We start from the raw sequence: 14,531 nt of genomic DNA on the forward strand, positions 1-14,531 counted from the left end.
AGAAACAGTAACAGGCGGCTTTTTTACCAGACATCAGAGGATATCCAATTTAACAGAATAAAACATTAATCAGAAATAATGATCCAAAAGCAGTCCAAAACAATATATATAACAAAGGCATCAGAGTCCTGTGTTTTACCTACGGTCCTTCATTCTCAATGTTTATTTTCTGCTGGTTCTACCAGCTTTAAAAGCTGCAAATAACCACCATAATACCACCTTTAAAACAGCAAAGTCTATTATTAGCAAGGAACTTTTGTGTTTTGCAGTGCAGTTAAAACAAAATTGTGTAACCCAAGAGTGATAAAAACATGGTTACACAACAGGTCTCATAAGATACCCCTGTGTTTTAAACCAATTCAAAAAATAATCAAATTGAGGACCTTGGTGAAAGCTAAGCAATCGTTGTGATTAAAACTGTCACAATCACTGTCTGAACACGTGAAACTGATGTCTACTTTTTTTCCTAGGCTGAATCATCACAAAAAAGGCTCACTCAAACCAAAATGGGGAAAAATCCAAATAGTCTTAACAGATTTCTTTCTGACATTTTAATTAAGACTCAACATTAGCTCCATAAGCTCCAAATCTTTGAAAAGGATGGTAGAAAGGAAAATAATGAAGGACCCGAGTAATATTACAGAAGGAAGCATGAGGACCTCTAAAGTCCCTTTCTGCTTTTTTGCATGAACTACAAAAGCTGGAAAAACTACAAATGTCTTTCAGCAAGATTTAGAAGTATTTGTCTTATGTTAAACATAGTAACAGTAGCAACAGGAGCAGTAGGAATATTGTTTAGGATCTCTAGTTCTTTATGACTAATCAAGTTAACAGAGCCCCCTGTTTACCAATCCTAAAGAAAGATGTAATCCATTTTGTGTTTACAACTGGAAAAGCACAGGTTCTTGAGAAAAGGCGTTTGGTGTTGGTTCAGCTGAGTTGAAGATGTGTTGACTTGTGCTCTATGTCAAAATAAAAAAAGACCAGATATATGAAAATCAGACACACTCTGTTAAAGGTACAATATAAAGTAAGTATAATATGATAGGACCACAAAGAGAGGTCGGAAAACCTGAAGGAAATCAACATACTGGATAGCCTGGCACAGTCCTTATTTACATCTAAGTTAATTTTTGGGTGGTATGTTAATAATATAAAAACCTGTCTGACTTTCAAAACAGCTAGCCATAAGTATCTGTTTTCAAATATACTCCATACATTCGAATGTAAAAATACATTCTCAAGACAGAATAGTTCGATACTCTTGATCGCAGATATGGTGTAGCACTGGCTGAACTGTTTTAATAGCCCATATGTTACAAACCCCACCTATGTGACCACAAACAAACCAGCCAGCAAACCACATCACAGAATTCATTTACAGATGCTGTGATTATGCTAAACAACGATGTAAATGAACTGGTGCAAAGCTGATTAGCAAAGCTGCAGGTCTGGGAAGCAAATTTCTATGCTAATCTGGGAAAGGCTCCCTTGTGTGTTGGCTGTCACAAGCCGAAATTGCTCCAAGTGTCTTGAACAAATGTTGCTGTTCCTTTAGAACACCAGCCTTACTCTGGAATGAACTTGCTTTCTGAACCTCTGAAAGCACTTCCAAAATCTCAAATGAGTTCCTTCTTACATAGAGCAACACGCAGCAAGCTGCCTGTTTCCATATTGTGCCGAACGCTGGATAGTAACAGAATGTTCTCCTATTCCTACATCTTTCAGCCTCGTACTATAATGATGTACCAAAATACACTTGTTCTATTTCTAACCTAGTTGGCTCATCCTTCTAGGCATTTCTTAATCCGGGTTTCAAATTTATTTTCCTTCAAAAGGTTTTTTGGTGTCTTTTGGTGAAATAAAACCTGTTTCTTAACTGTTAAAACCAGTTCAGCCTCCTTGAAATCTGCTTCAAGGAATCACATTTTATTGTTGCTTAGTAAGTAGCTAGATAAATCCAGGGTGATCAAGAAAGACTGGGGTCAAGAGGTTAAAAGTGACTTAATTCCACAAATGCCACAGCAGTGTGACTTACAGCATTCCCACTATGTGTCTGGGTTAGAGACCACAAGGTGACAAATGAATGGAAAATCCCTCTTTATAACGGTCACAATTATTTCTGTGAGAGTAACCCTCTGTTTTGCGATTTTATGCTGAGGTGTGGGACAGCATCAGATTGCACAGATAGAAAATACACACACAGATTGGGAGGGTTCTTGTGTCGGGAGCCATATAGATCAAAATACACTTCCAGAATAAGCTGGGAGGATAACTGGAATATCCTTAACTGAACCACAATGCAGCAATGAAAAGACTCCAGCCTTAATAAATATATTCAACTATTACAGACATAAACAAATGGAACTTACAATATTAGACTGCCTCTGCACTTACTTTGCTAACAATTTTTTTCCAAATCTATATTTGCAGTTCCTGTCCTCAGTGATAATGGTATTGTCTTTTTCCTAGTAAAACGATTACAGACTTTGTCAAGGGTGAAGGTGAGGAAATATGACAGACAAGTGCAGCATACCCTTGCTTCAGAGTTCCAGGAGAAAGGCAGCAACAATACCGAATTGTTCAGCACGTGTGAGACAACAGGAGACAAGACATTAATAACTGGGAGACGCAGAAGTAAATCTAACTTCCAAGAGGGAAACAGTACATTCTACACATTTTATCTATGCATCCATGTTAAAGAAATCGCAGAGAAACTCAAGGCACTATCACCATCAACTGAAACCCTGTTATTGGGTGCAACTTCCAACTCCTGGCAATATCATCTTTACTTATTTATGTTTTTCCATTATGATTTTACTACTTTTCCAGTAATGTTTACTACTGAAACACAAGTTTGAAACATAACAGTATGTTCAGTTCCTAAAAGAATATGTATTTATTCTTAAGACAAATCCAATTAAAGTTCCATTAGTACTTACAATATCAGCTCATACCCTTCATATGTTCATAAGCAAACAGTGTTTTTCAGAGGAAAATTTAAATGACCTAAATCAAACTATTGACCCATTCTTAAATAATTTCCATTGTTTAATTGAAACAATATAATTGTTTACAAGCAGTCACCTCAGACAAAGCTGCCACCCTTAATACTTCACAATATTTTGAGACAACAGCATTGAAAAGCAGCAGCAGCCAGAGACTGTTGAAAACATTCTACTGTGCAGCTGAAAGAAGAATTTCCCTTCGAAAATCCAACATGAAACTGCAATGCACTCTCAACATCTTCCTAAGTACACCTCCCCAAGTCAGACAACCTCCCCCCTCCCATTCCTCGTCTTGGAGCTGTCATCGATTCAGGCAGCAAGGTACCGTGGGCCATGGTATCCATGGCAACCGAGAGCAGCTGAGGCGGCCAAAGTTTTGATACCGTGAGGTATGTGCGCCAGCAGAGCACCAAGTAAATGTGGGACTAATCATTCTTATTCTGTTGTGCAGCCCTACTGGCGGATCCCTGCATACTAAACAGACCATGTCGCACAGGTTTAGCCAAAGTCTATACTGTACAATCTTTACGTATGACTCCCTGCTCAGCGTGTGCGCTTTGTATGCACATCAGCATCAGCCTTTTTGACACAATGTGAGTAAAGATGCAGCTCCTGGATTTAATTACTCAAAGACAAACTGCCAGCTTCTGTTTTATTAGATGCAGCCTCCTCTCCTTTTGTTCTATGATTCAAGCTGCCTTATTTTGTCATAAGGTGGAGATTGTGCTTTCTTTACAGTTAACATTCATGTACTTACACTAATCCATTTATTTTTCTTGATCTGGTAATATAGAGTTAGGTAACTTCCAGTTCTGAAAGAACACCTGTTTATTAAGAAGCATACACAGTACATGAACTGTACCTGCAATGGCAAATTAATGGTGGTACTACTGTTTGATTTGCAATGCTGTAGTATGCTTGACCTTTCGTAGGCATGTTCAGTGAAACCTGCAATTCTGAAAGAACACCTGTTTATCAAGATGCACACACAGTACATATACCTGCAATGGCAAAATAATGGTGGTACTGTTGTTTAATTTGCAAGGCTGCAGTCTGCCTGACATTGGGTAGCCATGTTTAGTGATCCCAGACAAGACAAAAGCTTATTTCTTGTACATTCAAGAAACATGTTTATTAGGATTCCAAAGCAGGGTTGAAACTGAGTTACCTAACAACGCTAAGCAGAGGTAACTGAGTGTGGTATCCTGACACTCTTTTTATATATTTGTGATGTTCTAGCTGTCTGAGTTGGGTCACTATTATCTGCAAGAAAAATTGATGCCACACTCAGAGAATCCTGAACAAATTGACAAACTAGAGAACACTGCACCTAAAAGACAGAAAGCTTTCATCACACTTGACCCCAGCAGCCAATAAAAACTGTAGCTGTGTGAGGATTGGTTTTCTGCGATCATATTACCAGTGTAAAAGTATGTTAACTCAGGGTTAGAGCTTCTGCTGCCCACTGGTCGTTATTGTTGTCCCCTTGTCTTTCCTTGGTGTCTTTGTGGTAGGGTGCCATGCAAAAAGATGGGGGGAAAAGGAAATTCCTCCAATTAAGATGATAGAGAAAGAGCCTGTCGCTACAGCAATAGCTAGAATGGCCAACCTTCAGATGCAGTTATTGGAGAAGCAGGCACTGGTTTTTAAAACTGAGCTGGAGGATGTGAGCTCACGGATTTATATAATAACATGTCTAAAATTACTCAGATGTCAACTATCAAGTAATTGGTCTTAAACCAGAACTTAAACGCAGGTGACCAAAAGGAACAGAAAAGATTATTCTAAAGGCCATACTCTGAAGTTAGTGAATAAAGAAAGCAGAGTGACTGAGTTGGAGAACTGTCACAACAACATTCGCACAGTGAATTTATGGAAAACAGTCTTTCCAAAGCCATTGCAAATTTAGTGTGTTTTTGTTCAGGTTTCTTCTGTACAGAGACAAATGTTTTTTGGCCTCATTTTGCGTTGTTTTTTAACTTGGATAGTTAGCCCAGGAACTACCCAAAATTACATGCATTTTCAAAAGAGAGGAAATTACTGAGAGAAAACATACTTTTCAGTTTACACTGTAGGGTTTATTAGTCTTGGTCTAAGCATTATAACATCGTAAGTCAAATTTTACTTCTTTGTAAATTTACTGAATTGGAACCCAAGTTAGTTTCTTTAGAGAACATTCTAGAGAGACATTGTGCTGTTGGTGTGAATCCAAGCAGTATTGTTATTTAAAGGTAGTCATACCAGCCATTGACTAGTTTTATGACTGGAGCAATGAATGCTCTGCAGATATTCCTCCCATTACTTCATCCCAGCAGGCATTACTGCTAGACCCATTGCGGATCAGCTCCACATTCAGCTTTTTAATTTTAAAGTATACATTTTGGGAATTTAATATGTTTGGGGTTTGAGGTTTCTGCTATCTCTTCATTTATCTAAACTAGTAGCAGTACTGCAGGTGCCTACATCCCTGTTTGAGCTGAAGGAGGTGCTTCAGGACGTGACTAAGGGTAAGCTGCCTGGTACTGATGACATTCCTCCTGAATTTTATTTTGGCATTTTGGTCCTATCTACCTTAGGTCCTCTTCTGCTTGAAAAGATACATGCAGTCATTGAAAAAGATTGATAACAAAGGTATATTAATAATTATGGTAAATCCTCATTCTTGAAAAAAGACAAAGATTACGCAAACTGTGTGTCTATTGTCCTGTCTCCCTGATGTACTCTGATGCCAAGTTGTGGCTTAAGTCCACTCTCGGCTGGCACATCCTCCACGGTGCTAAAATTATATAAATAAAATGAATTAGTATCACACCGGCCGGAGGTCTATAGGACCAAATTAGAACAGCATATTTAGACAGGTTTTCTTAAAGGGAAACATCCATCTTATAATGTTGCTGCCTACTCCACGTTATTCCGGCTATGGACATTGTTATTTTGGTTGGATAATAGTGTCAAATTAATTAATTATCATTAATTACATTCAATCAGCAATTATACAACCAGACTGATGAAAAAGAAAACGTATATTTAAAATTCTGTACTGCAGGGAAACTTCTTGGGAAAAAAATTCCCAATTTTTGTATTTCTTAAGGTTGCTAATACATGTAGCAATTAAAAATCATGGTACGTAAACCTATCTGTAAGACATGACATTGAAAGTAGAAACTATCCGAATGATTATGTATTTTTTTATTCGTCAATCAGAGATTTCATGGTAGTGAACTGATTTGATACTTACCCTTGCAGTTCTGTGTTTAAAAACTGGTTTTAATGCCAAGATCAAACACACTAAAAGCAAGATTAAGCATGGAAAAATACTACAGTAAAGAGGTGCATCTTCTCTGGAAGAGCAAGCAGTAATATTAAAATTGCAGTGATTTAACATAATGTGTTATGTTTATGAGATTCATCTAGTACAGTATTTTAACGTGTTGTGGATTCTCTAAGCTTTCTGCCCCTTGTTTTAAACACTCTCCAGGTCACGGTGATAGTGCTAGTCTAGGGCTTAGAAGCTCATGAAGCCACCAAAATAATCAGTCCCGAGACAAAGGGACAATGGAAAAAGCACGCCCCTACCCTTTCTCCACATCACTGTGATGAACAGCGAGACCCCTGCTCTCCCTAATGATCACTCACTTAGCAGCCTTCAGCCCCTCGCAAACAGAGAGCCGCCTGCCCTCTTTGTTTACTTGTCACCGCCAGGAGGATGAGCAGCTAAGAACCCGCTGCTGGTCGAGTGTCAGCCTCTACAGGAAGGAATACAGTCCCTGTGCTTTAACTAGCAATCCCCCCCCTCCCCCCACCCCTCTCCTCTTCCCTTAACTTCACCCTCCGCTCCGCCGCCGCCTCCTCTGAGACTCTCCGCAGAATCTGAGAGTGTGCCGCCAAGCTCATCTCAAGACTCGACACGTGCGGGTGAGCCCTGGCACAGCTTCCTGCTCAGCCAGTGAGAGCAATATTGGGGGCTTAGGGAGGGAGGAAAGCGAGGGGGGGGGGGAGGGGGGCTTAACGTCTGTCTTCTGTTCGAACGCCGACTGTGGTTATCTGCCTCTGTGACTGACACTGCTTTAAAAAGACCACGCAGGGGAGGTCAGGCGGTTTTGACTGGTCAGAGGTGGCGCTGCTCACGCTCTCATAGATGTGAACAGGATGTAAACAAAACTAGTGGGGTCGGCATTTACAACAACTGAGCAATGATCAGAGGTGCTGAAACCTACAAAATCCTGATCAGTGGAGAAAGCAGGAATTATCCCCCCTCAAGAAACAAAAGTGCAAGTCAAAAACTGAGAGAAATTCACCTTGTGCCACTCGACGACCCACCTGAGAGACCCACATGCAGAAAAACCAGGACTGACTACAACCCAATCAGCCTTGAGGACTCTGAATCCTGGGAAGGGCCAGGTGGTACCACAGACAGCTGAGTTCGCTCTGAGCTTTTGAGATGTTTCGACAAATCGATCGACCTTGATATGACTTATGTTTCTGAAGAGGCTTATGTGTTTGCACAGTAGGAACTGCCAATGGACAGCAACAAAGGGTTTCAAAAAAGAAAAGAGGAATTAAAGATTCCAAGTAATAAAAACTAAACTTCACATCCAGGCCTACACATTGGATTTATGTACTTGCTTTTTGCTTTGTAACATAATATGATACAGACAATATTATTCACTTACTGTACCTACTACTCAAAGGAGACCACAGTAATGAATTTATTTTATTCATATCCAATTCTTATCTCTTTTCGAGTCAGCTTTTCCCATTCTGATTTGTACCAGCATATAATCTGTTAGTTTAAACATAGGTAAATTATGATATTGCCCGCCAGAATAAATCAGTGGACGACTTGATGTATATTACCAGAATAAAATAACAATTCCATCCTGACAAACAAGTTAAAAAAATTAATTGTTTCTTAATGAAAAAGCAAACACTCAAACTTAATGACTGGATTGGAGGGGGAGGGGCGGAAACAATTCAGGTTCACGTCTGTTAAAAAACACAAAGCACATAAATAATGCTAATGATCCCTCCGCCACGCCAAAGCCTTTTCAATAATCAATACGTCTCAGTGTGTATGTAGTCTGGGTCACTTCACATTTCCTAATCATACATCATACAAAGAACGCACTGGGTCTCTGTATTAATTGGATGATACAATGAAACAAGAATATGACACAACTAAACATTTTGCCATTCCTCATGAACAGCAAACCGTATGCATTCTTCTTCCTGTGATTTTTATAATTTTAGAACTGCAGACACCAAAATAACGTGTGGTACCTAAATACAGGGAAGATCGGGTTGAGCTCCTGCTGAACAATATGTTGCAAACGGCACACAAAGCCTTAGCATTGGGATCGTGGCAGAACGGATCCATTGCATTTTAATTACAGAAGGCACAGAGAAGTGCGGCCTTTGGAAGCCTGGGCTTCCCTATTTGAATTTTCCTCTAACGGCAGCAGAAAAGAGGGAATGAATCAAAGCTCCCACCGACCCATTCTTGACACATGGCAGTGTGGATTCCTCTCTGCTTTAGCAAGCATCCATTTTAATGAACTCCTGCTTTGCCGTCTTTGTTTTTCATGTTCGGTTCTGCGCTGCTGAAGAAATCGTATGGAGGCAGTAAGAGAAGGAAAGGAGTGCCTGCCCTGGGCAAGGGGTTACAGGCCCAATGGAAGAGGTCAAAGCTGCTTTTTTTCCCCGCCACAGACTATTCTTTGCACTCATGTAACTCGATTCTGTATCAGCACTAAGAGGAAAAAGAACACTAATTCAGCTCTATTCAATTTGGCTTCTTAAAGACGGTTTGTTTCATCTTTTACACAGGAGAACTGAAGCAGTTCATTTTATTGGCCTAACCATGCCATTCTCAAACACGTTTACACTAATTAACTACTTCAAAGGTCCATGTACTATTTTAATTTTATTTTTTTTACTGGTTATAGTGGCCTTTTCAGGCACTTAGCTTTTTTTCTGCCTCGTGAATTCTGCTCCTATTACTAATCTGCGAAAACGGAATTGTGTTATTGCTATATACATCTGAAATTTACTATTTCAGCAAAAACAGACCATGATGAAGTTTAGCAACCCTTCATGAGAGGCAAGGGCACAGGGAAGAAGAATATTATTGGTGTTTCCAGTCTACTTCTCTACAGTTTTACCAGCAGATCGCAATTAGTACTTCAAGAAAAAACAGAGAATTGAGCACTGCCCGTGCAAGAAATAGCCGTCAAAGAAATTGCTGATGAAATTTCATGATACAAAATACTGAAGTTTTCAGACTGCTTCTTCTAAATAATCATTCTTATTTTCGGGCAGAAAACCTTCTTTTGAAACAGCTCTAGACGGACAATATTTGGTGTTTATATCAAAATGAATTACAGATCAATGAGGTATAGTCCATATTTCCCCATTTGTATTAGTCATTGTCAGGCTTCAACAAGCAAAATTATACTACAAATATAACACACAAGGCCATGTATAGACCATGTCAAAACAACGTAAGCCTAGACAGTATTGAAACAAACAATTCACCATTGAACTCTTCCATTTACATTTAAGGACAAAATGCACATTTTATTTACAATGCTACATTATGTTCATATAAGATAAATAAACACCCATTGTGCTTTTTTAACTGATATGTCAGTAATTTAATATTTTAAAGAAAATACCAGAAAACCTTGTTGTTACATGTTGTTTCAATTAAAGATTCTGATTATACAATATTTATGAAATGTCTCTAAAAACATGACTTTAGCAACTGAAATCGAGCTTTAAAATGTCACAGTGAGACCTTACTGGAGTGAAAGCTGTTCAAATAAAATATAATCCTTAATAGGTGCTGTAATTATATTCTCTGTGTTCTCTGTGGTGAATTCACTGAACGTTTGAAAGGATCCTGTTCGGATTCAGACATCTGACTGTTTTGGTGTCTAAACTACTATATTGATTGGCAAGATGTGGCATGATACATTTCCAAATCGTAGCCGGTGTGAGAACAGGATGGAACAGGCAGGATAACTTAACAATGGCACCGATTTACATAACGAGGTGCTAAGCCTTGCAGAAACCTCAACAGAGGTACCTTAGAATGAAGTGGCCATGCCTGACACGCGTGGGTGAATTAGAACACACAGTGAGCCCAGAACTCCCCAGTGTAGGAGCCAGGCCTCAGCCTCACATGCTCTTAGCGGTACCCTGGGCAGTCATGTATAAGCAGACATGGTACTTCTCAGCCTTTATATATCTGCTGTGCAACAAAACACCATTAACGAAAATTCACCTCTTAAAATGAATTGCTTTGTTTAAGCCAATTCCGACACCTGCTCGTTGCTTTCTCGTTCTGACCAGCGGTGGGGGATCTTCTTATTTTTTTAAGTGATAACTGTTGATTAACTGGCTGTTTATTGCATGTATGCATGTGCAGATTAATTGTGAAACATTAAGCTGCCTCAAATCACATAATTTAGTCACAGTAGGAGAGATGCGTCTTTTTAGACTGTAATCCTATGCCTGCATTTTCTGAAAACCGTTCAATTTGTAAGTTTTCTTGCAACTTTTAAGAGATGATGAAACCATTTAGATTTGTTAGTATTCCCATTTTGAAAACTTAAACAGGTTAGAATAAGCAAAGCAAGGAAACCCCTCTAAAAGGTTAATGTTTTATTATGCGATATTGTTTGTAGCATAAATTCAAAATCTAAAAAAAACCCAAAAGTACCAGATCTACAAATAAACCTATGTTTATCAGGCACAGAAAGGCAGACAAATGAGATGACCTCTCATAATTCAGCAGCACCACAGAACTACAAGATAAGACTACAAACTTGGGACCAAAGAAGAGAACACACTTCTCTGCCATATAGTAAATGTTCACATTTAATCTCATAGCCCTCTAGACATCTTCAGCCTTGTTCCTTAATGTTTTGCAATCCCACGTTAAAAACAAACAAGCTGCCTGAAAATAACAAAAGAAGAATTCAGCAGTTCATATCACAGGAACCACCAGCCTAAAAATAAATAGGGGTCTGTTTTTTGTCGCATAGAAGAAAATATGTTTGCGCCTTTTATAAACTGAATTTGTTTACATGGGGTTTTCAAATTAGAAGGGCAAAACATTTCATACTTGACCGCAGACTTCCAAGAACCCAAGAAAGCATTTCTGTTAAACAAACAATTGCACCACCACTTACCTGACTGTGAGGTTGCAACGCACTGTAAGGCATACTCTGATTCAGTTTCTGTTTTAAGAGAAGCATGCGTTTCTGTTCTTCGCTCAGGTGAGAGCCCTGAGCAGATATCTGCGCCTGGGCTTGTGGCGTCACCTGCTGCTGCTGCGGTGGCTGCTGTGCTGGCTGATGCTGCATGTATGGCATCATGGGATTCTTATTAGGGTTGGCCATAGGGGGGGTCATCCTCTGACTCATGTGCTCCACAGCACTGAAATGAGTCAGGGGCTTAGTGTTACTGTATGAGAGCATGCTGGCTTGCTGCTTGCCCATAGTGTTTTGGCCCATGCTGTTTGGCTGTTGGCTGATCATGTTCATATGGTTTTGAGGGAGGTAGTTATTCATCGTGGCCTTCTGAGGGTTGCTTGCCATTGGAGGCACCATAGGATTTTGGGAGTTAAAAGCTTGTGAATACATCATGGGGCTATTTGGTTTGTCAGGGTTGAATGGCCCTCCATATGGGCTTGTGGGAGCACCAGCAGGTGACCAGTTGGGTGCTTGTGTTTGTTGCTGCTGCTGCTGATGTTTTTGTAGTTTTGCCCTTTGCTGCTGCTGGACAGCCATTTGCTTCAGCTGTTCTGCTGGAGATAAGTCAGGAGTAGACGAAGGGACTGGGACTGTGATACTTCCCCCTTGGCCTGCAGTTGCTGATGGACCAGGAGCAAGCCCTTGCCCTACTCCAGGACCTGGGGTCATCAGGAATCCATTCCCCGGCCTGGGTTGCTGAGTCTGAGCCTGGTTGGGAGTCTGTGGTGACTGGGCCACACAATTTGCTGGTGAGCCTGCCGCCATGCCGACAGAAGGAGGCTGCTGAAGGGGTTGCTGGGGAGGGGTGCTGTTGGATGCAGTGTTGAACTGAGGGCCTGAAGAGGAAGGCCGTACCTGTGGGGAACCCATAGGCATCTGGCTGTTTTGGGGAGGGGGGTCCTGGGGGAGGGGCGTTTGGGTAGTTGGCCTAGTGAACTCAGCCTCTTTTTTGTCTTCAAAATCTTCATTGAACAAGTCGTGCATGTCGTCTTCAGGCACAGTGTTGGCCAGCTCGTCAATGAGCTCCTGCCACTCCTGGTCATTGAGGTTAATGTCCGAGAAGAGCTTGTTCTGGTTCGAGAGTGAGGTGTCTGAGGACTCAATCCCGGTGGTATCATCCAAGGGCTCCTGTTTCATATCCTTATTCGGAAGGAAACCGAAGCTATCATCCAGGTCCAAGGTGCCATTTACTGGCAGCTTGATCTCTGGCAAACCACCATTTTTGCCCATGTCATCCGGCCGGCTGGGTACGTGGCTGTTGCCACTGCTGGTGTTGTTTGCCAGGGGCAGCGTTGGTTTGATATCAATTTGGTGGAGTGGGGATACAGAGGGCACAGGGGGGATGTTATTGGGCAAACCAGCCAATGAGTCCAGGCCTCCCACAGGCCCTTCCTTTCTCAGCCTTTTTGCATTTGGCGAAAAATTCCCATCGCAAATACCGTTCTGTTCACCGTTCAGAGGAGACCGTGCACTGTCCAGTTTCCTTTTCACAGTTTCTTGCAGCTGAAAGAGGGAAGGAAAAAAAATTGAATTAAACATACAATAGATGCACAGAACTATATTTAATTATTCAGGAAGAACGTAGGAGGACTGGAATCTAACAATGAGCGTGCACTCGCTTCTTCACTGCAGGAATCTCAAAATACTTTCTGAAAAATGAGAGAAATTTCAGAGGGATCAGAAGCGTGAGCATCAATACCAATTAGCGATCTCTCATTTTGATACACAAATAAACATTTTGAAGGTTTAAGAACTTTATTCAACAAATGTTATTCCCAAGACATTTGCTTAAATATTCAAACACAGTGGTGGCATGCTGGATGTACAAAATGCTGTCTAAACACTAACTTTTACAATTCACTATTGTACACCATTGTAAACTATTTTATTTCTAGGGCTTAATATCCACTCACTTTAGTGCAATTACACAATAATTCAAAGAAGCATATAACATCACTAAGGTCTCCCCATACCAGACAATATTGTATGAAATCTCTCCTTTTTCCCTAAGAAAGATTGATACACATTAACTGTCTTTTGTCTTAGTTTCAGGAGAACAAAACACAGGTAAAAACAGTGCGATAACTACTGCCTGTTAGCACTTAATAATTACTTCCAGAAAAAGAGAAAAACAGCGGAAGGAATCTGTGCTGAAAAAATGACAGTTGACGAACTTTCATTGTTCACACTTCAGCAAGCACTTATTACACTACTGTCTCTTGCTTAATTCATTTCAGTAATTAAATACAGGCTACATTCACTGTCACAAATCAGGAAGGCACCATACAGAATTGTTGACTGTGGAGTTGCAATAGGGTATTAAAGATGAGATGAGCCACACCTGGCTGGCGATGGAATGAAGAATTTAACGGCAATCTCTGGAACAGAACTAGACGTACATTGCTCTGGGAGCACTCTCCTGGCTAGTCTTCACGCATCAAATTAGCTGAAGCAAACCTGGCAGTTTTTGTCCTTTTTGTCTTAAGACGGTGACAAAAAACTCAACCTTTCAACACTAACTCAACACTTTTATTCACAAATGGGTGGTGCGGTGGCTCTGTGGCTAAGGATCTGCGCCTGTGGCTGGAAGATTGTCGGTTCATATCCCGCGGCGGGCAGAGGAATCCTACTCTGTTGGGCCCCTGAACAAGGCCCTTAACCCCAACAGCTCCAGGGGTGCTGTATAAATGGCTGACCCTTTGCTCTGACAAAAGCTCCCTCCCTCTCTGAGTGTCTCATGGAGAGCAAGTTGGGGTATGCAAAAAAAGACAAATTCCTAATGCAAGAAATTGTATATGGCCAATAAAGTGATCTTATCTTATCTTTTATCTTAAATAAGGCAAAGAGCTCTACCGATGCCATGTAGGCTGATGGAACCAAGATTTGAGTTTCATCAATACAAACCACAATACAATACAGACAACTAAAAATGAAAAAAGGCCAATCAAAATAAACAGAAGGCTGTTCTGTACACATTAACATGTATTTCTGAAACTGGGAAACATACTGTAGAAAGCAAGCTGACAACCTCTATGTTAGTGAGTAATTCAACTTTGTTAGTTTTTCAAAATAGGAGCTTATACTCAATTAAGACAAACATTAATAATAATAATAATAATAATAATAATAATAATAATAATACAGCTCATTTTGCTGATATTGTAGTCATGACTTACAGTCAAAACATAACCAATGAGAAATGGTGGCGCTTAGTCTCGCTCAGTCTGACTTCATAGTATCATGTACTGTATGGTTTAGATTAGGG

General features: G+C 40.3%; 1 protein-coding gene across 1 annotated transcript in view; it reads right to left on the reverse strand.

Moving 5' to 3' along the window:
- maml3 (mastermind-like transcriptional coactivator 3) overlaps window positions 1–14,531 on the reverse strand; it is a 210,971-nt gene that overhangs the window by 83,077 nt on the left and 113,363 nt on the right. The window contains exon 2 of the mRNA XM_015344992.2: window positions 11,204–12,769. Coding sequence (XP_015200478.2) covers window positions 11,204–12,769 — 1,566 coding nt within the window. The remainder of the gene's footprint in view (window positions 1–11,203; window positions 12,770–14,531) is intronic.

This window comes from Lepisosteus oculatus, chromosome 1 (assembly GCF_040954835.1).
Source record: "Lepisosteus oculatus isolate fLepOcu1 chromosome 1, fLepOcu1.hap2, whole genome shotgun sequence".
Taxonomy (NCBI): domain Eukaryota; kingdom Metazoa; phylum Chordata; class Actinopteri; order Semionotiformes; family Lepisosteidae; genus Lepisosteus; species Lepisosteus oculatus.